Source organism: Leuciscus leuciscus (genome assembly GCF_965113295.1).
Source record: "Leuciscus leuciscus genome assembly, chromosome: 4".
In the NCBI taxonomy this organism is placed as follows: Eukaryota; Metazoa; Chordata; class Actinopteri; order Cypriniformes; family Leuciscidae; genus Leuciscus; species Leuciscus leuciscus.
The window spans coordinates 26,613,287-26,639,241 of NC_138728.1; the positions used below are offsets into that span (position 1 = coordinate 26,613,287).

Sequence of the window (25,955 nt, forward strand, 5' to 3'; positions counted from 1 at the left end):
TGATATTCGAAAAGCATGTTAAAAAAATTGTTTGTGCAGTGACACCTCATCTTAGAAATTTCTAATTTATACGTAGTCATCTTTCAACAGAAGCATAGTTTTTCCATTCTATGCACATTTTAGAGCTACTGATTTTGGTTATTCAGTTTTTTTCTGTAAGAGCTCTGTTAATAACTAGAACATTATACCAAACAACAACAGACAGTGTTCTACTTTCACACAATTTATTTATTTTCCTGTTTATTTTAGATGTAATATTCATCATAGGGTAATGTTTTTGTAAGTATTTTTTTGTACTATATTATTATTACTATATTTTTATGTGTTTTAGTTTCTCCTGCTTAGGAACTGCAGATGAAATTTAGCTCTGTAGCTATTAAGGTTCCCTTGAGAGATACATTCATATAATTAATTCTTATAATTCCACTCAGCACTCGGTTGTAGAGGTTGTAAAACCTCTCACTGCTTTCCTCCATGTTTCAACTAAAATCAAAACTTATGCTGCATGCTGTGCCTACATGAGACTGTTGCTAACTTTGCTAATGCTGAAGAGTATTTACTGAGTTTTTCAAATTATGTTAAATTATTTTAACATGTTAATTTATTCAGTAAACAACAATAAAAAAAGTTGTTAAAAAAAAAAAGTACAGTACCTGCTGTACTAAAACTGAAGTACGTGCCGAACTGTGATTTTTGTGTACCGTTACTCCCATGATGTGTGTGTATATATATATGTGTATATATATATATATATATATATATATATATATATATATATATATATATATATGTGTGTGTGTATATATATATATATATATATATATATATATATATATGACTGTACATATCTTTTTTTGGTTATCTATGGCCTGTAGCTGTTAAAGTTCATCAGATTGAGTCTTGTCATTTAATGGGTGTATTAACATGTTTTAACTACTCAATCCTTCTATTGTTTTATTCAGATTGGCAGGCTGCACAGTGACTGGTCAGGGTTGTGAAAGTTTGGCTTCAGTTCTACAATCATCAAACTCCCATCTGACAGAGCTGGACCTAAGCAACAATGACCTGATGGATTCAGGAGTCAAGCTGCTGTCTGATGGATTAAAAAGATCACACTCTCAACTGAATTTACTAAGGTTCGATTTTCACATTCACTTATTCACTGTGTTCAAGTATATGAATGAATAAGTGTTTTGTCATTTTCAATCATTGTTTTAATAATGTTACTCATTAGTTATCTGTAAAAAGCAGTCCAATCACTATTATTGCCACTTCTTCTTGCCCGTCGCCTGCCCTGTTTGTTTACTCTAAAGTCACATTTGCCACGAGAGATTTTGCTAGATTTCCTGTGGAATATGTTAGTGTGTGATATGCTGCCTTGGTCACATTGCGGCACTCCACACACCATAGGAACAAAACTGTTAAATATATGATTTTTTTTTATTGTAATGTTTTTTTTTTTTTTTTATCATCATTGTTGGTTGTAAAAATACTTTAGTGTGGGCTAGCCTTAAGTCAGGGATTGCCATCCCTGCTCCTGGAGAGCTATTTTCCTTGAGACTTCAGTTCCAACCCTGCTCCAATACATCTGCCTGTTATTTTGAAGTAACCCGCAACACCTTGATTAGCTAGTTCAGGTGTGTTTTATTAGTATGGAGCTAAACTGAGGACGTTAGCTCTTCAAAAGCAGGGTTGGCTACCTAAGTCATTAAATGGGTGTTGTGACAGAAATTAAATACTTCCTGATTTATTTTTGTTTTAGACTGGTCATCTGTAATCTCACCAGCCAGTGCTGTGAAAGTTTGTCTTCAGCTATACAGTCATCAAATTCTTGTCTAAAAGAGCTGGACCTGAGTAACAATGATCTGCAGGATTTGGGAGTGAAGCTGCTCTCTGAAGGACTGAAAAGATCACATTGTCAACTGAACATACTGAGGTATCAGATTGATCAAACATGTCACTTTAGTCCTTCTCTTGACATATTTGGTGTCAGTGTTGGGGGTAACGAGTTACAAAGTAACGGATTACAGTAACGATATTACTTTTTTGGGTAACGAAATAAAGTAACGCATTACACTAAAAATATCGGTAACTACACTACTTTACTAGACTATAGGAACGCGCTTTCCTGCGTTACTCAAGCCGTGCTTGCCTGCGTGTAAAGCTCTGATCTGTTTAAGTGGTGCGTGCATGCCTGTGTGTGTGTGTGTGTGTGTGTGCTTGCACCGTTGTCATAGAGATCGATTTGAGTGACGTAGCTGCTGGTGCGAAGGGGAGCGGGAAATGGAGACGGAGACAGGGGGGTTTCGGCCAGTGGCGATAGTACATTACTTTCAGTTTACTGCTCGAAAGGACAAAAATATTCGCGTGAAATGCACTCTATGCCCAGGCAGCAAGTACTGGCCATCGGGACTACCGGGAGATTCCCAGTGGGCTGACGTGCCTTTTGGGCCTCATACTTTTTTTCTTTTTCTGTTTTTTTGTCGCAAGGAATGTGCAGAGAAATAGCGTGAAAAATAGACACAGACCCTTCAAGCAGACGCTGTAAAATGTGTAAAAATGTTTTCTGCAGCAGCAGGACCTTCATCAGCTCCAGTGGCTGATGATGAAGATAGTGAGGAGGATCAGGACAGAGATGAGAAAGTGTAGAGCCTGTGGTAAGCAGAACTAACAGTTACTTTCAAAACACTTATAGGCTTTGTCATGAGTGTAGGAACCCATTACCCAGTAACGCATTATTTCCACATCTGCATAGTTGACGATTACCGTAATTTACTATACATTTAATGAGACGCGTTTGTAAACCATGTTTTCCGCCAAAATAAAAGCTTGATGCAGTTTCCGTCAAAATAAAAGATCATGTGCTTATATCTCTTTCAAGTATAGAAATTAGTACAAAACTAATTGTGAAAGTTTCCTTTATTTTTCAGTGCATTTGTTTTACAATATATGTCTATTAGTGTGCTATTATTATTATGGCCAAAATGCCAGGGCCGATTTTTTTTGTCCCAGTCCAGCCCTGATTATGTGTCTACCACCGCGGACATTTGTCCTTTATCCAGTTGTTTGTGGATTTTACAGTGAGGCATATTTCTTTGTGCAGACATGGATATTGTTCTTTCATATGGTTTTACATGCCATTTTGTATAGGCTACATTTATAAACACTATGCGGACAGGCTAAGTGATGATAGGGCTATGATGTTTGTCCGTATCTACAGGGTAAATTAAGAAATGGGAAAGTAAAGTAATAAGTAGTGAAGTTACTTTTCAAATGCAGTAACTAGTAAAGTAATCTCATTACAATTTACAGAAGTAACTATTAACTAGTAACTAATTACTTTTTTTGAGTAACTACCCCAACACTGTTTGGTGTTTGAAATGTCATTGCCAGGTTGCTGAGTTTGCTCTTTTACTTAAAACATTTGTTTGGGCTTTTTAATCATTTTTAATGATTTAAACATACTTTCTTACTGGTTAATGATACTGATATTGATATTATACCAATACCAGTATCCAATGTTCCCTCTAATTTTTTTTTTCTTTATGAGCAAATATTTTCTCTATTGGGTGGACATTTTTTGCCACCTGAGCAAAAACTTTGTTTATAGCAGGCCTATACAGCATACGTATACACACACACACACACACACACACACACACACACACACACACACACACACACACACACACACACACACACACACACACACACACACACACACACACACACACATGGTTTCATCATGCAGTTGTAACTTTTAACTTCAATTTGCCATTTCTATTTTACTTGACCCTTGATGTAACGTAGTGGTTTTAAATCATATTTTTTTAATGAAGAATTCACTTAATGAAGCACATTCACATATCTGAGTTTTTTTTTTTTTTTTTTTTTACAGTGCTGTGTTAACTGTACCAGTCTTTACCAAGAAATTCTATTTAAAATCATTAAAAAATCTCGCACAGGAAAGTTAAATTCTTTACAATAATATAATATAGCATGACAAAAATTAAGCAGTAACACTGACATGGTTTGGGGCAATCATAAAGTGTTTTTGTACAGTCTTGTACACCGGTTCTTACTCTGGCTACAGGCAGCATTAAACGATAGTTTGATTGATTTATTGCTTATGAATTTACAATATTTTCTTTATCAGGGGTTTTGACAAGGAGCCCTAAACAATCCCCTTGTGAGATCAATTCTTTATTAGGCTTATAATATAATAAAATATAGGCATAATATAGGTATAATATAATATAATGTAATATGAAATAATTTTATAATATGAAAACAAACTGAAGCATTTAAATAGATCCAATAGCTAAATATTTTCAAGAAAAGTGAATGTGAACTCTTTTATGGTCATCTAATCATCCCTCACCCCCACACCCCACACACACAAATCTGTTTAAAGGGTTAGTTCACCCAAAAATGAAAATTTTTCAGTAATTACTCACCCTCATGTTGTTCCAACCCTGTAAGACTTTCGTTCATCTTCGGAACACAAATTAAGATATTTTTCATGAAATCTGAGAGCTGGCTCACTCCTTTATAGGCTTCTATGTAATTGCATCTGCCAGCCCAGAAAAGTTAGTAAAGACATCGTTAAAATAGTCCAAGAGACTACAGTGGCTCAACCTTAAGTTTATCAAGCCACGAGAATACTATTTGTGCGCAAAAAAACCACACAAAAATAACGACTTTCATTTTCATTTCAGCGTCACACACATGACCTACGTTCTGACGTACAACCCAGAAACGCTGCGCTGTTACACTATGTGAACTCACTCAGAGGCCCACACAGAAGAAAATGAATAGTTGAATAAAGTCGTTATTTTTGTTTGTTTTTAGCGCACAAAAAGTATTCTCGTCGCTTGATAAACTTAAGGTTGAGCCACTATAGTCACTTGGACTATTTTATTCTTACTCTATAGACCTTATGTAGCCCCGCCCCTTTTCAGTGCTGCGCTCGTTGTCTTTTGACTTCCGGTCTGTATTTTCACAGCGATTTTGCGTGTTTATTAATGAACGGCTCGTTTTAAAATCTTCCCGGTCGACTGACATTTGTTTAGTCATCTGCTTTAAACATTACAGTCCTCATAATAACTTTCGTTAACTTTACATTAAGTAAATACACTTCAAAAGCTAATTACTCCTGGACAGCAATGCCATAGAAATATACAGAGCGACCGCAAAACGGAAGTTAAAAGACAATATTCTAAGATGGCGGCAGCCTTGTTTCTCTGGCGCATAAGGTCTATAGCGACGCTAACTTTATAGCGACTGACCAGAGCACTGCAATTATTTCTCAATACAATCAAATGGATTTCCCCTCACATTTCACATCTGTCCTCTGCGCAGTATTTTATTCTTTCTGCACGGCAACGGCATCAGAAGTGCGAAGCTTAGAGGGAACATTGCCAGTATCCTAGATCAGTGGTTTTATCCCACAGCATCAGTCAGACAAAGTATACAGTGAATGAAGTGATATTTTCACAAGGAACTCAAGGAGCAAAAACATGGGTTGAGGAAAAACACAATGTCTGCAGCTGAGTGAACTGCACAGGTTGCTGTGTGATGTCTGATTGCCAAACTAATGTCATGTGAACTGTTGCTGTGTGTGTGTATGTAGATTGTCTGGCTGTATGGTGACAGAGGAAGGCTGCCGTTATGTGTCTTCAGCTCTGAGTTCAAACCCCTCACACCTGAGAGAGCTGGATCTGAGCTATAATCACCCAGGAGAATCAGGAGTCAAGCTACTATCCGATATACGGGACCATCAAAAATACGCACTGGACAAACTCAAGTATGTTGAGCAGGAATAGTCACAGTACTTTGTGTGCATATGTATGTGTTTACTGATTGAATCTAATGGGCAGACTGTGACTGTGTATGTTTTATAGTGTGGATCATAAAGGAGATTTCAGGATTACAGCAGGACTACAGAAATGTATGTCTACGCACAAACACACATACACCTTTAGTGGTTGTTGTTGTGTTGTATTGTTCTGTAAATGTTCTCTCTTCTTGTGTTCAGATGCCTGTAATCTCACTCTGGATCCAAACACGGCAAACATTCGTCTAATTCTGTCTGATGAGAACAGAAAGGTGACAAATGTGGAAAAAAACCAGTTATACCCTGATCTGCCAGAAAGATTTGATGGGTGGCCTCAGGTTCTGTGTAGAGAGAGTCTGAATGGACGCTGTTACTGGGAGGCTGAATGGAATGGATATGCTGTTATAGCAGTGACATATAAAGGAATCACCAGGAAAGGATGGAATGAATTCTCTGAGTTTGGATACAATAGAAACAATAGAAACTCTTGGAGTCTGATCTGTTCTGACGCTTTCATTGCCTGTCATGATAATAAGGAAACTGTCATTCGTGTCCCTTCATGCTCCTCTAAGAGAATTGGAGTGTATGTGGACTGGCCGGCCGGCACTCTGTCCTTCTACACCGTCTCTGACACACACGCGCTCACACACTTGCACACATTCACCTCTATATTCACGGAGTCTCTTTATGCTGGTTTTGGAGTTTATCGTTTGAACTCCTCAGTATCTCTATGCACACACACCTGACTGAAAGATACCCTCTCACTTTATATATACCGATCAGGCATTACATTATGACCACTGACAGGGATATATTAGGCAGCAAGTGTCAAACTCTGTCCACCGCCGAAAGTGACAACAGTTGGCAAGTGAGCATAAGAACTGAACCACGGAGCAATGGAGGAAGGTGGCCTGGTCTGATGAATCACGTTTTCTTTTACATCACGTGGATGGCCGGGTACGTGTGCGTCGCTTACCAGGGGAATACATGGCAGCAGGAAGCTTAGCTCAAAGGGAATTATTAATGAATTTATAGGGAATTTTGAAAGAACCACTTATACGGCCGAGCAAATGACTCATCCAGCGTTCATTTGAGCGGGCCGTAACTATCAGCTCTGCAGCGGATATAAATATCCAAACTAGTGAAAACACTATTTAATAGCAATGTAACTTAGATCAGCAGTTTAAGACATTAAATTCGTAAGCACATAACACAAGAACACTTATCTTTAAATTACAAACAAGACTTTATTGATTATTCTAACACAAAACTAATATCTAACACAAACACACGCACACACACACACACACACACACACACACACACACACACACACACACACACACACACACACACACACACACACACACACACACACACACACACACACACACACACACACACATTCATACGAGTTGCAGAAAGAATGAGTTTTAAGAGTGAGATGATAAAATCCAGGTCAGGGCTGTTTTGGCAGCAAAAGGGGGACCAACACAATATTAGGAAGGTGGCCATAATGTTTTGCCTGATTGGTGTATCTTTAACACATGCAAATAAACTGAAGTAAATGTGAAGGCCTGTTTTATCTACACACAAGCTGATTTATCTTTCAAATAATGCATTATATCGGGCCCTCTGTGGGTAAAGAAATTTTTTTAACTGTGGAGATTTGAATTCCTACAATTAAAATTTGTATAGCTCCCTTAAGTTTGACAAACACATTAGTACAGTAGTTAAGTCGAGCTTTTTTCAATTTAAACTTCTGTCCAGAGTAAATTCCTTCCTATTCTTAAAGATCTTCAAAGACTTATATATACCTTCGTTTTGAATTATTGTAATTCCTCATAGATTGGAATATCCCAGGCCTCTATGATTAAAAATTTTAACCAGAATTTTTAACTGGGGCTCGTAAATGAGAACATATTACTCCAATTTTAATGACTTTTAATTTGTTGCCAGTGCGTTATATAGTTGATTTTAGCTGTTTTTAAAACCCTAAATGGCTTGGCGCCTTCTTATTTTTCTGAAATTTTAAACTTGAATATGCCGGTCAGATACTTGTGGTCCACATACAATAATACTCTGTCCTATCCAAGATCAAGGTTAAAGTCGAGAGGTGACCGTGCTTTTGCAGTTGCTGTACCTAGGCAATGGAACAGTCTACCTCTGAGATCCCCATCTTCCGTACATGAGTTTAAACTTAAATTAAAGGCATATCTTTTTGCCTGGGCATTTAACTATTAAAAATCACTTCCGACCAACTGTCTTACGTACATGGGTTACAATCCACTTGTATTATATGGACTCACAGAGATGGATTATTTCCTTAAAAATCTTTGTCTATGTTTATGTGAAGACGAAAGTCATATACATCTGGGATGGCATGAAGGTGAGTAAATGATGAGAGAATTCTCATTTTTTGGGTGGACTATCCTTGTACTGCTTGTATCCATTTACTGCTTTGTTAATTGTACTGCAACAGGAACTGCTCAAAGAATCATTGCAACATTTAAAATGTATATGAATTATAAATATGTATTTGTAATTGTGCATTTTGTATAGTAATGTATATCATGAGAATACTGTGCATTACATGTATATTATGCAGTTAATGTTTTGTGGATTCTGGTCTTTCCTGTCACAACATAACTGCATCCAATACTTTCACTCTGATACTTGTGTTTATGCTTTAGTGACAATGAAGAATGTACATTTATTTGATTTCATATTTTCAATTACATTCATTTAACTGGTTATATAAGTCACCATTGAAACGGTTGATGATTGTTAAAATATATTTACAATTTTAAATGTTAGAAGATAGTGTTAATTAAATGAAATAACTAAATACAATTATCAATAAAAAATGGCAACAAGAACATTCTTTGTGTGACATATGTAATGAAATGCCCCTTGAGGTCTGTATCTGACAGAAGGCCACGATTGTAATTTTCATATTGTTTAAATTCCTCTTATTTAAAACCCTTTCATGCATGAATTATGATACCCTCAGTCAGGATTTTTTTCCTATGTGTTTTTATTGCTCTTAGGGCATGAAAAACAAGAATTGATTTTTATTTTATTTTTTTACAAATTTTTCAAAGAGATCTTCAGATGTCCACTTGAGTGGACAGCATGCGGTTGGTTTAAACTGAAGATATACTGTATTAAATATAAGACAATAATCAAACAGATAAAGTATGTGAATTTAACAAACTAATCAATGCAATTATATCAAATAATGTGAAAACTATAAAATATATACAAAAAATATAAATGCAAAATATTGCAATGGCTTCATACAACTTCATACAAGTTGCACTTTGCGTATCTTTGATATCAGAACATGAGGACGTGATTCCATCAGAATTTTCTACAGCCTGTCAAGGTACAACTGTGGAAACCACTCAGATGCTCCCTCCAGTGTACCAGAGTATGGAGATTTACCCTTATTAGCTGATAATTCTGATTATGTTCAAGATGGACATGCACATTTCTATCATAGCCCTCCTCTGAGAAAACCTAGCGATACGTTTTTTCAATCTCATCTGAAATGATCAGTGTTGGGGGTAACGCATTACAAGTAACATGCATAACGCATTCAGATTACTTTTTTGATGTTACAAGTAAAGTAATGTGTTACAAGTAACATGCATTACCTAATCAGATTACTTTTTGATCTAACAAGTAATTAACTACAAGTAATATGCATTACCTAATCAGATTACTTTTTGATGTAACGAGTAAAGAAACGCATTACAAGTAACATGCATTACGTAATCAGATTACTTTTTGATGTTATGAGTAAAAAAACACATTACAATAACGCACATTACATAATCAGATTACTTTTTGATGTTATGAGAAAGGAAACGCATTACAAGTAACATGCATTATGTAATCAGATTACTTTTTGATGTTATGAGTAAAAAATGCATTACAATAACATGCATTATAAAATCAGATTACTTTTTGATCTAACAAGTAAAGTAATGCATTACAAGTGTCATACATTATGTAATCACATGACTTTTTTCGATGTCAATGAAAATTACATTCTAATAATACAAATACATTTATTTACAGTAGAAAAAGTCAATGCATATTAAGTTTTTAAGTTTTAAATTTCAAAAACAATATTCACATTATAATTATGAATTGTATCTGAAATATAGCCATTGCATGCATGACGTCCACTACAGTGGACATGTGATTAATCAGAGTTTTCTCTCAATCTAAAATCAAAACTTGGAAAATTTTACTGTGATATGACTCATTAGATATTGCTTTATGCTGCAATATTTTTTTTACCTACAAGAGTCTCCTAGGATAGAAGGAATGGGTGGATATTCTGGAGCAACTTGGCATGTCTGACTGACCCTTGGCCATCTTGGTTTGGAGGGGGAAAAAATCGAAACACAAAGGCTTGCCACTTGATTGCAATTTATAGGATGATGCACCAGGGTCCAATGAAGAGATTGATGTGCAACTTTGCCATAAAAACCCGTGCAAATTCAAGAAAATGCTTTTTTAATAGCTGTCCACTGTAGTGACCACTATGCGTGAAAGGGTTAAGTGATCATTCATTTTGATGGTGTAAATGTATATCATGCTAGCAATGAGTAGTGTGATGGCCATGGCTGCCAACCTTGATTACCTGGTTGAAGTGAGACTTTCTTGACGGCTGAATATATCACACACGTTTGCTGGGTCATTCTACAGAAACGTCCACTTTTGGTATGGCAAGATGTCTTAAAATGTATTTATTTTTCTAACATTTAAACTTACATCACATTATTAGACTACCCTTTGACTTTATGAATACGTATAAATGACAGCTTAATGATTTTTTATATTTTTTGTACATTTATTTAAAGACCGCATGTACCTTTTTTTTTTTTTTTCACTGGTGTTACCTTACTTCTTTGGCAATATGAAAGGTTATGAAATATTATTTCTAATGTTCTTCAGCACATGTAGACCGAGTTTCCGAAAAATAATAATGATGCAACAAATAAGGAGATTATGTTTTATTTATTTTAATCAGGTTTGTTTAAAGTGTGCTTGAATGAGGTTAGTTCATCTGCGCTACCATCTATTTGCTATAACAATACAAATATTTGAAAACCAGTTAAAATCAAGTAATGATGCAATCCTTTAAATCTTAACTTTTGAGTGTAGCAGAATTAAATGGATGTAACAATATTACTATGTCACATGTGACATTGCATTTAAAGACAGTAACACCAGTGACACAATGAATCACCAATGACACACATAAGACCAAAGATCATTATTCTTCAACTATAATTAAGCAGATGAAACTAAATTGTTACATTTGGCATATAATCTAAATGAATAGCTTTGAATAAAGTTTATCTATAAATGGGAGTCACTGGTGTTACCCATAAGAAGGTGACACCAGTGACAGTAACACCAGTGACAATTTTCATGAAAAATTCATTTTACAAAATGGTTGCTGCAAGGTAACAAACCACATGTTGTCAATCATTACTAACTACATTAAGTAGTTTAACCCATTTACAATTACCTAACAGTAAAGTAGGTCATACCAGTGACTTCAGCTAAAAGCTTCATATGAAATCATGAGATAAATGAGAAGATTTCTGATAACTGAAAAGAGACAGTGGATCTACCATGGGTTTTTCTTCATAGATATTCAGGAAATTGGAAGAAGGAAGTCAAGTGAAGTCATCAGTGGGATTTTTATTTCAAAATAAGAGATTTTTGTTTAACGGTAACACCAGTGACACAACTCCAGGGGACCACTACTTTCATTATAAATTTTATAATATTTATTCGCCATTTTTTTATATATATATCATTTACATAATATATTTGATAGTTATGTATACATTATTGTATTTTAAATGGTGTAAAAATCTGTTATTGACCTCAAAATAAAGCATTTTCCCTCTGCACATGACTGTGGGGACGAGTACTTCTGTGGTGCTTGGAATTCTGTATAATTAATAAAAAATCTAATATTGCCACATTGATGGCTCAAGAAGGTGTAATTGTTCAAATAACATATTGTTTTATTTTAAAATGTAAAGAAATTGTAACCCTAAAGTGTTTTTTTAAGTGTAATATTTCTGTGAAGGCTAGGGACAGGAAAATGGACATTTTCATAGAATGACCCTGCTAGTATTCTCTTTAAATTGTGACAGCTCAACCTATTCAGAGCCTAACATGGAAAAGAATCATCAGGAATAAACAAATATTCTCCGAAAACATTGGACACTACAATATTTTTGAGGGGTCATATAATGGTACATGCACTTTTACAAGTTGATTGTACTGAAATGTGTGTTGGCAGTGCCTGTACACAACCATCATAAAATGATAAAAATCCATCCAGTGTTTTTTTTTTAATCTTCTTATATGTTTCCTCCCATCTCAAGTCAAGCTGTTCGATTTTGTGACGTCACAATATCGACGCCCCTCCCACGATGGTTGATTGACAGGAGCGTTTCAACACAGACCCGCCCTCGCGCCCTCGTGAGCGAGCTGTCAATCATCATAGCCCGCGCCGACCAGCGTGTTCAGTGTTGATAGCTGGAGCACTGAGTAGAATGGCGTCTAAGTTATTGATTGTGGTGTTCTGGGGCCTGTTTCAGAAAGGAGGTTAAGTGAAAACTCTGAGTATGTTAACCCTGAAATGAGGGAAACTCTGAGTTTTCTGTTTCAGAATGGGAGGTATGTTAAACCTGAGAAAGCAGAGTAAGTCAAGCCCGTTTCTGAAAGAGAGGTAACTTATACTCAGAGTCAGTTACCATGGTAACTTACTCTGTGAACCTAACCTGGTCGGGAGCAGGTTTTCTTCAGTAAACCCAGAGTTTCTTTCGGTCTCCTCCCCTTTTTAAAGAGGAAGTGGTGTTTAAACACCTCATTCATTCTTTCAGTACATTTTTATTAATAAAATTAATCTTTTATTAATAAATAAAATATTGCTATTTTTACTGCTGTTTTTTTGTTGTTTTTTTATAAGATTAAGTCTATAAAACTCCTTAACTGGCAACTGATAATACAGTAGTAGATTAGAGTTACATAATGTAGTTCTAAACAAATTCTACAGAATTAAACTGTGGCATTTACTGAAAATCACTGAACTGTGTTCATCTGTGCACCAGAAGTTGATGGACCGTCCTCCTGCTGTTCTTCCACACTCTGGGGGGCGGGGGAGAGATAAGAATACCCGTTTATACTTAAATTTAAACTTAGATTCTATAGGCTACTCCACATAAAAATGTGAAAAAATCTGAATGTGTAGATTGTTTGATGTGTAGACACATAATGTTAACATTACCTCTGTAGGCCTCACTGTGGCAGCAGAAACTAGTTATCCCCATGTGATGAGGATTTGGTCGAGTATAACTTTATAACACTATTTGTCATAATTTCTGGTGTATTGAGTAGGCGACTTACAACTGCCTGGGGTTCTGTTGGGACAGGAGGCTCCAAAATACAGATATTACCATCAGAGTCTATTGGGACCAACAAAAATCCTAACCCAAAGTAAAATAAATGGAAATATCAAAAATAGCCTATATAAAAAATAATAACACATATGTAAACCTCTTACATTTTATGAAGGCCCTTGGATCTTTGGGACTGGCTCTGAAGTCCGTCCAGGAATTCCCTCAGCCAAAAATGCTGCTGCACTGCTAGACACTGGATGCTTTAGTTATTTAATATCTCAAATGTTTGTAAAGTCAGGTAGCCTACACCTATGATATGCTCAAGCCTACTTGACTGAATTATGTTTTTATATTTAATTTTCATCTGCTGCCATGTTCTTTTAATGCCTGCAGGATTGCACCTACATATTTTTTTTTTTTTTAATTAGGTTGAATAACATAATGTTCTTCCAGTTTCACCTCTGATATTATAACAGTTGGGTAAGTTACTTGTATTACTAACTACAAATGACATCTTCAACAGTGTAATTAGATTAATGTAATAATGACTATCTTTAGAAATTATTGGTCTACTTATTACTAATTACTAAATCCCATGCCAACCTTAAACACTTGAACAATACAAGGAGAGACACGAAACTGCACTTTTAATGCTTTCAAATAAACAAAATACAATTGCATGAATTATTCTTGAATTGACCAAAGTGTGTAGAGGGAGAAGGTTACATTAAAAAATATAACTTTTAAAAATGTATGTTAAATAGCCTATACAGAATTGTTGTATAGTCTAATACAATTACATCAGATTTAACTTTAAATTACAGAAGAATTAAGAGTAATCCCTTTAATTAAATTACAGTATTTAGATTACTTGGTAATTAATTACACCTATCACTGTATAACAGTAATTAAAATGTAAACTTATAACTTATAAACGAAATAATGTTCGTACTCTCCATATGCTTGCAGAAGCACATCCAGTTCTGCTGGTGAGAAATATGAAGACCTCTTTTTGTCTGGCGCTGTTGCCATGGTGACTCATAATATCTGCGCTCCATTGATAATGGCTTTTTATAGTTGTGGTGCACGCGCTTAACTCAGAGTCAGTCAACTCAGAGTTGATTGAACTAACTAATTTCAGCTGTTCTGAAACCAAACACTCAGAGTTTCCCATCTCAGGGTAAGTCAACTCAGAGTTCAAGTTTTAACTCAGAGTTGGTTGAACCTCCTTATTGAAACAGGCCCCTGTTCTAGAACACAGCAGTCATGTTGATGTTCCTAAATCCGTACAGCTGAAGACGCAGTGGCTGAGTTTGTTTTCGAAGGGAATATTACTCACGATCAACGTCAATGCTTTCATGTTTGCGCGAATCATTTCACACACCAGACTGCTTTACAAATGAGGGTCAGTAAAGCTGGTTATTTGCTAAGAAGCTGCTCCTGAAAAAAGGATCAGTACCAACTATTCGTGTTCCTGCTGCACCTCCAGAAGAACTGAAGTGAGTGTAACATTTTATTGACCTTTATATTAATCTTTGCAAATCGCTTGCACGCTTCACGATGAATGCGGCTATTTTTACACTCAGGGTACATTACAGCATGTTTTCTATGTATGACGTTCTCAATATAATTCATAATCCCATGTTTATAATGAACAACGCGTTATGGTTATTGTGTTACAAACAGTGTATGCACAGAACAGAGGGGCGGAGTGAGCAAAGCTCATTATCATTTAAAGACACATGCACTTTGGCGTGCTGAAAACAGAGCTGTTTTTGACCAGGTAAAATTAGTGTTTTCTTACAATACTAATGAGAATTTTTAATTAAAGTATATTACAAACTTTTAATTTAGACCCTAAAGAATCATATTAGCTTGTACAAAAATGACATTATATGACCCCTTTAAGTATTATATACAGTACTTTAATGTACAATTACACCTGAATAGACTGAATAGATCTCTTGTGCTCCTAAAAGCTTCCGTCGACAAAGTAGTAGCAGCAGGTAAATACAGATCAAATAAAAAAACAAACCTAACTTAATATCACTAAAATGAAATAGAAAGCTGCGATTACAGACGCTCACATCCATACATGTAAACACAACACTGTCTTCACTTCCAGGTGAAGAAGCTGTCAGTCAAAACCTCAGTAGCCAATGAGAACACACTGCCACTTGCCCCGCCCCCACGAGAGAAATGTGTCAGAATGGCGAACGAAAACTCTGGAAGCGTAAACGAAAACTCTGGAAGCGTAAACGAAAACTCTGGAAGCGCGTTTGTAAGTTCAGATCAGCGATTGAAATATGAGAAATAGTTAGCAAAACATGCAGTGTATTAAAAACGAAGTAAAAAAATTTGCCTGCGATTTATTCTTTTTCAGTTTCAAAGATATTTTATTCAGTTTCAATTTATATTTTCATTAGTTTCTTGAAAAGCTACGTTCATTATTATTGGCACAAAAATAATTCCATAGTAAACACTGACTCGTTGAACTATGCTGATATCGACGGAAATTGCGAACATATTTGGTTAACGATGCTTTTGGGAAACGCACCTCAGGATGGGTTTAGACATTTTTCATAAACTAAATAGATGATTTTCGGATAACATCAGAATCAGTGTGCAATGCACACACACATATCACACATTAACATGCTGAGAAAAATGGCAGACTAACTTGCAAAGCAGGTCAGGAGCAATTCATGCAACAAAAACTCAACCTGTTACAGCAGTTAGCTTCTGTTCTTGCCCCTCCAGATGCATGCCATTCGTTTGGATTGGAATAATCCACATTATTTATTTATTTATTGGTTACTTAACTCTTGTAATGTATAATAATATGTCATTATACATTGCTGTTAAAACTGTTGTGAGAGTCAAAATGAAAGTTGAGTTGTATGGATGTTTTCAAATGTTCATTTGGCACTTTAATCCTTTTTTATGTTGAAAATACTTGAATAAACAACTGAAACCTGATCATGAATGCTGTCTTTATTAAAAAAAAAAATTATAATAAATTAAGCTATAAGACCTTAAATAAAAATATAAAATCTCATCAAAATACAGGACAGCAGAATCAAATAGTAGTGTTTTAGATCACAACCAACAATTCAATCAACAGGAAAATAAAATAAAAATAATGTAATTTGTTAACTGTGTACATTACATAAGTCACTAAACTACAACTAGGAAACACTTCTTTTTGTCCATTGCCTAAATGTATTTTTCTTGCCATGGCACCTGGCACAAAGTAATCTTTAAGGAGGTCACGCTGCTGCTTAGCAACTAGGCTAGGGTTCCGTGACCTTGCAGCTGGCACACATTGCATGGCCCCCAGACCATCTCTCCTCCATGCCCCCTCGTTGACTCTGTGGCCTGCATCCTCCCAGTCTGCCAGTGCTGGAGTCATGTAGGCCTCTGAACGACGATCACAGAGAAAGTTGGGTGATCTTAGTGACACTCTCTGGGTGTAGGAGGATTGTGGAGCGGACACTCTAAACCTATTGGTGAGAATGTCCCAGAATGTCCAGCTGTCCCAGAAGGGGTAGGGTTTCATCAGGTCTGTTCTCAGAGGATACGCCTCATCCGCCACAAACGTATGGGTAGCACAATATGAGAACCGGGAAGCTTTTCTGGAGGAGGAACATTCAGGAGACCCTGGTCCAGTGCTTTCTTCAGGTCAGAATGGGCAAAAAGCCCAGCATCCGAGACCCTGCCCTGAGTACCAACACTAATATAAATTAAGTTAAAATTGGCATCTACAGCTGCCATCATGAGAACAGAAAATCTGCCTTTATAGTTATGCCACATGCTCCCACTGTGGGCTGGGGGCTGGATATGAATGTGTTTGCCATCAAGGGCACCTAGACAATGTGGAAACTGCCATTTCTCCATAAAGTTATTGGCAATTGCACGCCTTTCCTCCTCTGATTTTGGTGCCTGCAAATATAAAAGCATTGTGCTGAATTTCTAAATATATTAATTCAAGTCACCTCCCCCCCACCACCACACACACACACACGTATACACATTTTTACCATTTCAGCAGTAACTAAATTGTTCAATCAATTCTCCCCAGTCAAGCATAATATCTTGCATAGTTCATAAAGACAAACAAAACTATTTATTTATTTTATCATATTTGTACATACAGTACTGCATGTCAGAATGTTTCCTGTTGTGATACTTATGATAACAGTATTAAGGATGTCTAACCTTTAGAAAATCATCTTTCAGGACATGTAGGGCTGCACACGTGTCTTTCACTATATGGCCACAATTCTGTACTGAAAACTCAGTGATTTGTAGGTTTCGACTTCAACAGAAAGTTAACATTACTGCAAAATGAAAACATAAGAGACAGACCTGGGGCCTGTTTCAATAAGGAGGTTCAACCAACTCTGAGTTAAAACTTGAACTCTGAGTTGATTTACCCTGAGATGGGAAACTCTGAGTTTTTGGTTTCAGAACATCTGAATTGAGTTAGTTTAATCTACTCTGAGTAGGTTGACTCTGAGTTAAGTGCGTGCACCATGACTATGAAAAGCCATGATCAATGGAGCTCCGAAATTACGATTAACCACGGCAACAGCACCCGACAAAAAGACGTCTGCATACTTCCGAGTCAATACACAAGTATAATTCTCAATCACTGTTATATTATCAGGTGAAAACTGATAGAAATTAAGTTATTGAACTAATACTCATTTTCATGGTATCCCCCCCCCCCAAAAAAAAAAAGTACATTAAAACCATAATTCAATCAGTTAAATCTTTAATCATAAAAGGTTCATGGCTGTAGGCTACATGACTTAAATAAATATAATTCAGTGTCTATTTTAATGTGCCGCACATGTTTCCATGTTGTATAATGCTCTTTTCACATAATTAAATGTTCTCTAATCCAACCTGTTACATTTTTTAATTAGGCTAATGAAATTAACATTTGACTTCTACTCCACCAACAGAGGCTGGACCTGCACCACCACTGATAGATTAAGAGGAGATACACAATACTGGAAGAATATTAAAATCCAACAGGAAAATAATTACTGTTGCTTTTGTATTTGTAGTTAATAAAAATGACCAAATCAATTGTGAATAATTTGTGTTCATTTAACAGCTGTGGTGGTTACGGCATATATCTCTACCCTTCCATCTGGCATCCTCCCATTCTATACAGTAATCTGGTTCATTTTCGGAAGGTGTGATGATGGGATTATGTGTGTCTTCAATACATTCAACCACACTTGAAATCATAAAAGAAATTCTAATTATTAGGATACTTCCAGAGGTCACAGCAAGATGTTATCAAGTGAACATCATTTATCAGATTAGCCTCATTTAAACTGATTTCTCCACCACTGACCTGCAATCCTGTGAATCTCTTCTTTGATGGATCTCACAGGTTTGTGTCCAGGAAACAACACAAAAACTCTCAGATACCCCTTTTCCACCATCGCAGTGCTGGTGCGGGTTCGGAGCCGGTGCCTACTCGCGAACCAGTTCTTTGTGTTTCGACAGCCAAATAACCGGTTCTCGGCCGGGAAAATTGGTTCCAAAGCGGCACCAACTCTTTGCTGGACTAGAACCGTTCTTTTACCACGTCATGCTTATGGAGGGCTGGGGGCAGGGTAATTGTCGAACTTCTTCTCGAACCTCCGTCTATAGTAATCCAGATGAGCAGCACAAATGTGTTCTAAACGTCTTCTTCTGACCCCAATATAGGATCGCAAAGCCAGGAGAAACATTTGCAGAAAGACGATGTAGTCCGCCATTGTAATTGTTATGCTTGAAGTTGGCGCAAGCGTTTCTGGGAAAGCTAAGACGTATGGCAACGTACACAGTGACGTAACGACGTCGTTCACAGGGCTCTCTAGTCAGTGGAAAAACAAACAGGTTCTGAGAAGGTTTGCAAGTTGAACCAACTTTGAACCATCACCAGTTCCAAACCAGTTATTTTTTGGTGGAAAAGGGGTAAGAAAGAGCGTGAGAGTGAGGCACACTTCCCTTCCTGCTCTGATACAGTGGCCTTACTAATGTGCTCTGCATCTCCGATGTTATATAGAAAAATGCGCAATGAATGAATGTACTGCATTGCAAAAAAATGCTTTTCTTACTTAGCCTTTTTCTCTTGTTGTTTCCAGTCAAAATATCTAAACATTCTTAAATCAAGATACATTTACTACATAAGAAAAACTCTAGGTTTATCTAAGAAAACCTGCTCCCGACCAGGTTAGGTTCACAGAGTAAGTTACCATGGTAACTGACTCTGAGTATAAGTTACCTCTCTTTCAGAAACGGGCTTGACTTACTCTGCTTTCTCGGGTTTGACATACCTCCCATTCTGAAACAGAAAACCCAGAGTTTCCCCTCATTTCAAGGTTAACATACTCAGAGTTTTCACTTAACCTCCTTTCTGAAACAGGCCTCTGTACATATGTTATATATACAAACCTGTTGCCAAGAATCTGAGGGTCAAGGAGAGCCTCTCCCTGGCTGTAATTGCCCGCCTCATCTTGGTGTCCTGTCAGGTGATAAGTGGCTCTACTCTCCCTAGCAGAATTTCAAATTCTTCTGAGGTCATGCGTAGCAGCTCCCTGAAGCCTGACCTATCCTCCAACTATACATGAAACAAACCATATATACCTATACATGTTAAAAACTAATTTTTAACCCTTGAATTGGTCATTTCATTGCCATTTTGAGTCCCACTAGCAATAATAATAATGTAGATAGATATATAGTGTGAAAGAGAGAGGATTGTGTGTGAGAGAGGGGGTTGTTTTGTGCGTGTGTGTTTGTGTGCGTGTGTTACGAACTGCTCCGAGACAAGAAGGTTGAGGATCTAAATGCAGTTTATTAGAGTAATCCAAAATCCAGGCAAGGGTCATACACAGGCAGGCAGTCCATACAAACAAACAAACAAACAAATCCAGAGGGTAAGACAGGAACGGAAAAACCAGAACACAGGCAGATATAAAGAACCAGGAACATAGACAACAGTGAAAACGCTCAGAAATGCAGTGTAACAACAGGCAAAACTTTGCAGTGAGTGATGGGGTGAACCAGGCTTATATGGGGTGAGCTAAACAAGATAATGAGACACAGGTGAATGTGATAATGAGTGCTGATGAGTCCAGGCAGAGAATTATGGGAGATGTAGTTTGTGAGTGAAACATGATAGTCTGATGTGGAGTGCCCTCAGGTGGCTCTCAAGGGCACTCCAGCTGATGACCGTTACAGCATGCGTGTGTGCGTGTGTGTGTGTGTGTGACAGAGAGAGAGAGAGAGAGAGAGAGAGAGAGAGAGAGAGAGAGAGAGAGAGCGAAAGCTGCAAACCATTGTTTAACATACCACTAGACACATTTCTTCATAATAGCACCAATTGTATTTTCATTTTACAGCACAGATCTACACTGTAACAGGTGACAATATCCATTTGAACAAGGCAGCCAATATTATAACGGTAAAAATTCTAGCACACTACGATAGTAATAAGGTCAATTAAATTATTACCTCCATTTCTCGCTGAAGAACTGAAAATCCATGTTGAGCCCATCTCCCCAACCATTTTCTCATCCACACTCGTTTATTCTTCTGCTTTTGGTTTTTCTCACAACAAACGGTAATTTCATACAGCAAGTTTTCATGTTACAGTATCCATTTTGTTTACATCCGCTTTCCCGCTTCCGATCTGTTGCGTAGATCACGTGACACACTTCCTCTGGCACGATAATCTTAATTACATTTTGTAGTGTATGATGCACCGCGATTTTCAAATCTTGTAGTGTGAGCATGTTTAAGATTTGAGGGAAGAAAATCTGCAACCGGATTTTACAATCGGTTAGGATTTCAAAACTCCTGTAGTGTGAGTAGTTCAGTATGGCGTATCACAAGGATCAGTACTAGGACTGTTGCTTTTCACTCTGTACATGCTACCCTTAAGGCCCGTACACACCGGGACGAATATCGGCGCGCGTTATTCGGCAGCGTTTTTCAACGCGTTTTTTTGTGTTCACACCCAAGCGATTTTCGCTGACGATGAGCCGAGTGAACATGCAAATTCATTCCCTGACATTAGATGGCGCTTAATGTAAAACAGAAATACAATACCACTCCATAACAGTATATACTCTGCAATACCACTCCATAGCAGTTCTCTTTTATCAAGATTTTTGTAGTCGCTGTCGCGTTTGTCATATAGTTCCCTTTCAAGGGAACTCCCGTTGCGTCGAAAAGCTGACGCTATGGGAACGCTTTGCGTGATGACGTCTTGAAGCACATGTAAAATCAGTCCAATGGTGTGGCGGAACGTCAGAGGCGGGTGACGTCACGTACCAGGAAGCTATAAAAGCCGTCCCGAAACAGAAAACGAAAGCTTTCTGAGTCTTCAGTTGCGCTCTGTGTTGAATCTGTCCTTGTTATTTGGTGTTGTCTGTCTATATTATATATATATATTCAGTATGGCGAGCAAGCAGCAGTTTAGAGTGTGTGTCCATCCCTGCCCGCGTTATTTAACGGGAGGTGATACTCACACTCTTTGTGTTGTTTGTTTGGGTGAGGAGCATGCCCAGTCAGCACTCGAGGGTGGTGACTGTGTGCATTGCGACGCGCTTCCATTGCGCACGCTCCGATCCCGCTTGGCTCGGTTCAATCCCGATCGCGTTCCCCAGGGCTCGGGTCCCGCCGCGGCTGAGGCTCGGCGGCGATCTCAGACCTGGGGTTCGCAAATGGATCTGTCAGTGGATGTTGAGACGGGCTCTGCCTTATCTCAGCATCAATCTGACAGATCCAGTGCCTCTCATCAGGGTGTGGAAGCACGCATTGCGGTTTCTTCCCCCCCGATAGAGGCACCAATACTGCAACTGTCCAGCTCTGAGGAGTTGGATGTTGTGAGTATTGAAGCTGAGTCTGAGGATTCGCCACCTCAGTCTCATGCGTTTGAGGAACTGCTCGATGTTATTACTAGAGCAGTTGACAGACTATCTATTGAGTGGCCAGAGGATAGGCAGGACGTTCGTTCGAAAAGTAAGCTCGACGAACGCTTCCTGCCATCTCGTACACAGCCTCAGCGAAGAAGCCTTCCGTTTTTCCCCGATCTCCACACCGAGGTGTCGAAATCGTGGGGAAAACCGGTTTCATACAGAGTGTATGCACCACAAACATCCCACTATTCTTCCATTCACAAATATAAAGAATATGGTTATGGGGAGATGCCGAAGGTGGAGGAGACGCTTGCGAGCTATCTCTCTCCAGCAACGGCATCTTCCCTGAAAGCTCCTTCACTTCCCTCTAAGCCAGTAAAATTCACATCATCTCTGGTTCATAAATCGTATGCAGCCGCTGGTCAAGCTGCAGCGTGTCTGCATACGATGTCTATTATGCAAGCCTATCAGGCAGAATTATTGGGGGATTTAGAGGAGGGCGGGGGAATTGGTCCTGACACAGTGGTTGAACTACGCAGAGCCACAGATCTGTCTCTCAGGGCCACCAAGGAGACCGCTAAATCAATCGGGCGGTCTATGGCAGCCCTGGTGGCCACTGAGAGGCATCTGTGGCTCAATTTGAGCGATATAAAAGAGAAAGAAAAGCACGTTCTCTTAGATGCTCCGGTTTCCACTGTTGGTTTATTTGGTGATGCAGTAAACAGTGCGGTAGCTAAATCTCAGGAAGCTGCTAAACAGGCAGCTGCATTACAAAAACTTCTCCCCCGCCGTTCTTGCATTGAGGCTGCTGAGCGGGAGCAGCCTCACTCCTCTAAAAAGAGCGCTGAACATCGTGCCACTCAAAAACAGAGTGTGTCCTCTCGTGCTCCCCCACAAAAATCTCGGGGACACGGAGGGCGCTCTCAAACCCAGCAGTCTTCGAGGGGTAAAACGGATCTGCGGACCGTTATTACCGCCAAGAAGGCTGCTGGGAAAAAGTCCTGATGTCTGAGGGCTCAGGACAAATGAGGGTAGTCCCCCCGAAGCAGAGCGGTTAACACCTCTTTTCACGGTGCCCGTCTCTCTTCGGTGCCCTCAGGGGACCGTTCTGCCAACCCTGCCACCTCTGGTGTTACAGGGCGCAGCGGTCTCCGGCGAGCACATATCTCAAGGTCCACCCGGAAACGTAGTGGCCTCGGGATGCCCGCCCCCTCTGAGGAGGGTGCTAGAGCAGTCTGTTTGGTCGTTCCCTGCCGGTGCGCCGTTACAGGGCGACGAACCGACTACTCAACAGCAGGAGAAAAATACGGTGCCGTCTCTCTTCGGTGCCCTCAGGGGACCGTTCTGCCAACCCTGCCGCCTCCGGTGTTACAGGGCGCAGCGGTCTCCGGCGAGCACATATCTCAAGGTCCACCCGGAAACGTAGTGGCCTCGGGATGCCCGCCCCCTCTGAGGAGGGTGCTGGAGCAGTCTGTTTGGTCGTTCCCTGCCGGTGCGCCGTTACAGGGCGACGAACCGACTACTCAACAGCAACAAAATCCAGAAACCAGTCTCGAGAGACTGGTACCTCTAGTAGAATCTTTGACAGTGTGGAAGCTACTGTCAAATGTTTCTCGTTGGGTCCTGCAGACCGTGGAAATAGGGTATTAGATACAATTCTATTAACGCCCACCGCGGTTTATGGGGGTCCTGCCCACAGTGGTGGGCCCCGAGCAGGTTCTGGTTATGGAACAGGAAGTAAACACTCTGTTAGAGAAAGGGGCCATAGAATATGTACCCCCCTCCAACAGGGAAACCGGGTTTTACAACCGGTACTTCATAGTTCCAAAAAAGGACGGGGGATTGCGTCCCATTTTAGATCTTCGAGTTCTGTACGAGTACATGCAGCTCAAGTTCAAAATGTTAACCTTGAGACAAATCGTGCACAGATCAGGTCCGAGGACTGGTTTGTCACGATAGACCTCAAGGACGCATATTTCCATCCGTCCGTGTCATTGGAAGTTCCTGAGGTTTGCTTTCGGGGGCAAAGCATACCAATATCGAGTTCTTCCATTCGGCCTGGCTTTATCACCCCGCACTTTCACCAAATGCGTGGATGCAGCTCTGGCGCCTCTGCGCCTCCGGGGTATTCGCATCACGAACTACATCGACGATTGGTTGATTTTAGCTCAGTCGCATTAGATGGCGGTTCAACATCGAGATGTTGTTCTCGCCCATATGAAAGAGTTGGGGTTACGGCTGAACGCCAAGAAGAGTGTGCTTTCTCCATTTTAGAGGACCACTTTTTTAGGCGTGGTTTGGGATTCAGTGTCGATGCAGGCGCGCCTGTCATCGCCACGCTTCGATTCCATCCTGGCAGCTGTGAGAAGTGTAAAGCTAGGCCAGCTACTCACTGTCAAACAGTTCCAGAGACTGTTGGGTCTCATGGCAGCAGCTTCCAACGGGATACCTTTTGGACTGCTGCACATGAGGCCCCTGCAGTGGTGGCTCAGGACCAGAGGGTTTTTCCCCGAGGGGCAACCCATTTCGCACAATCAAGGTCACGCGGTGATGCCTACGTGCCTTGGTTATGTGGAAGAAACCTTGGTTCCTGTCCCAGGGCCCAGGGCTGGGAGCTCCTTGTCGTCGCAAACTGCTAACGACGGATGCTTCCCTCACGGGTTGGGGAGCGATCCTGAGGGTCGCTCATCTCAAGGTCTGTGGGAAGACCATCATCGTTCCTGGCATTCTATAGCCTAGAGATGTTAGCTGTCTTCCGGGCTCTGAGGAGCTTTATCACAGGTCTCAGGGGACACCATGTGTAGTACATACGGACAACACGTCGGTAGTCGCCTATATCAAGGGGGTTTGCGCTGGCATGCCATATCCTCTTGTGGTCCCAGGGGAAGTTGCTGTCACTCAAGGCAGCCTACATCCCCGGGGTCCAGAATATAGGAGCAGACACTCTGTCGAGACAGGGGCCGAGGCCCGGGGAATGGTGGCTCCACCCCCGAGGTGGTGGAGCTGATATGGAAATTATAAGTGGATCTGTTTGCGTCTCGAGAGACGTCTCACTGTCCACTTTGGTTCTCCTTCACGCATCCAGCTCCTCTGGGACTGGATGCTATGGTACAGACGTGGCCGAGGCTACGTCTGTACGCCTTTCCCCCAGTTGCTCTGCTCCCGGGAGTTCTGGAAAGAGTTCGCAGGGACCGGGTTTGCCTGCTTTTTATAGCCCCGCGCTGGCCGGGCAGAGTATGGTTTCCCGATATTGTGTCCCTCCTCGACGGGCATCCTCTGGAGTTACCCGTCAGGAGGGACCTTCTGTCCCAGGCAGAGGGCTCGATATTTCACCCTCGGCCAGAACTGTGGAACCTGTGGGCTTGGCCTCTGAGGGGGCCCAGCTCATAGAGTCAGGTCTCTCAACCGAGGTTGTTGAGACCATTCTACAGTCCAGAGCTCCCTCCACGAGGAAACTTTATGCCCTGAAGTGGAGAGTATTCACTTCTTGGTGTAGTGACTGTCGGTTGGACCCAGTCCACTGCCCAATTGGTACAGTGCTGGAGTTCCTGCAGGAACGGTTCACTGCAGGTCTGACCCCGTCCACTTTAAAGGTCTATGTGGCGGCCATAGGTGCTTACCACAGTCCTTTGGGTGGAATGTCTGTGGGGAAAGACCCCTTGGTATCTCGTTTCCTTCGTGGCACTTGGAGGTCCTCCTCCCTTTCGAAATCGGACCAGGAGGCGAATAATTTGCTTTGCCCTGTTC

At 39.8% G+C, this 25,955-nt stretch overlaps 2 protein-coding genes across 3 annotated transcripts in view; one reads left to right on the plus strand and one right to left on the minus strand.

The window, feature by feature from the left end:
- The window catches only part of ptprb (protein tyrosine phosphatase receptor type b), a 91,946-nt gene that overhangs the window by 1,521 nt on the left and 64,470 nt on the right, over positions 1-25,955 (minus strand). The window lies entirely within an intron of this gene.
- On the plus strand, positions 874-7,157 carry LOC309496319 (stonustoxin subunit alpha-like). The gene is made up of 5 exons (XM_082166318.1): positions 874-1,136; positions 1,763-1,936; positions 5,633-5,806; positions 5,904-5,950; positions 6,038-7,157. Exons 1-5 carry the CDS (start codon positions 1,069-1,071, stop codon positions 6,580-6,582), a joined length of 1,008 nt encoding a protein of 335 aa, XP_082022444.1. The 5' UTR covers positions 874-1,068; the 3' UTR covers positions 6,583-7,157.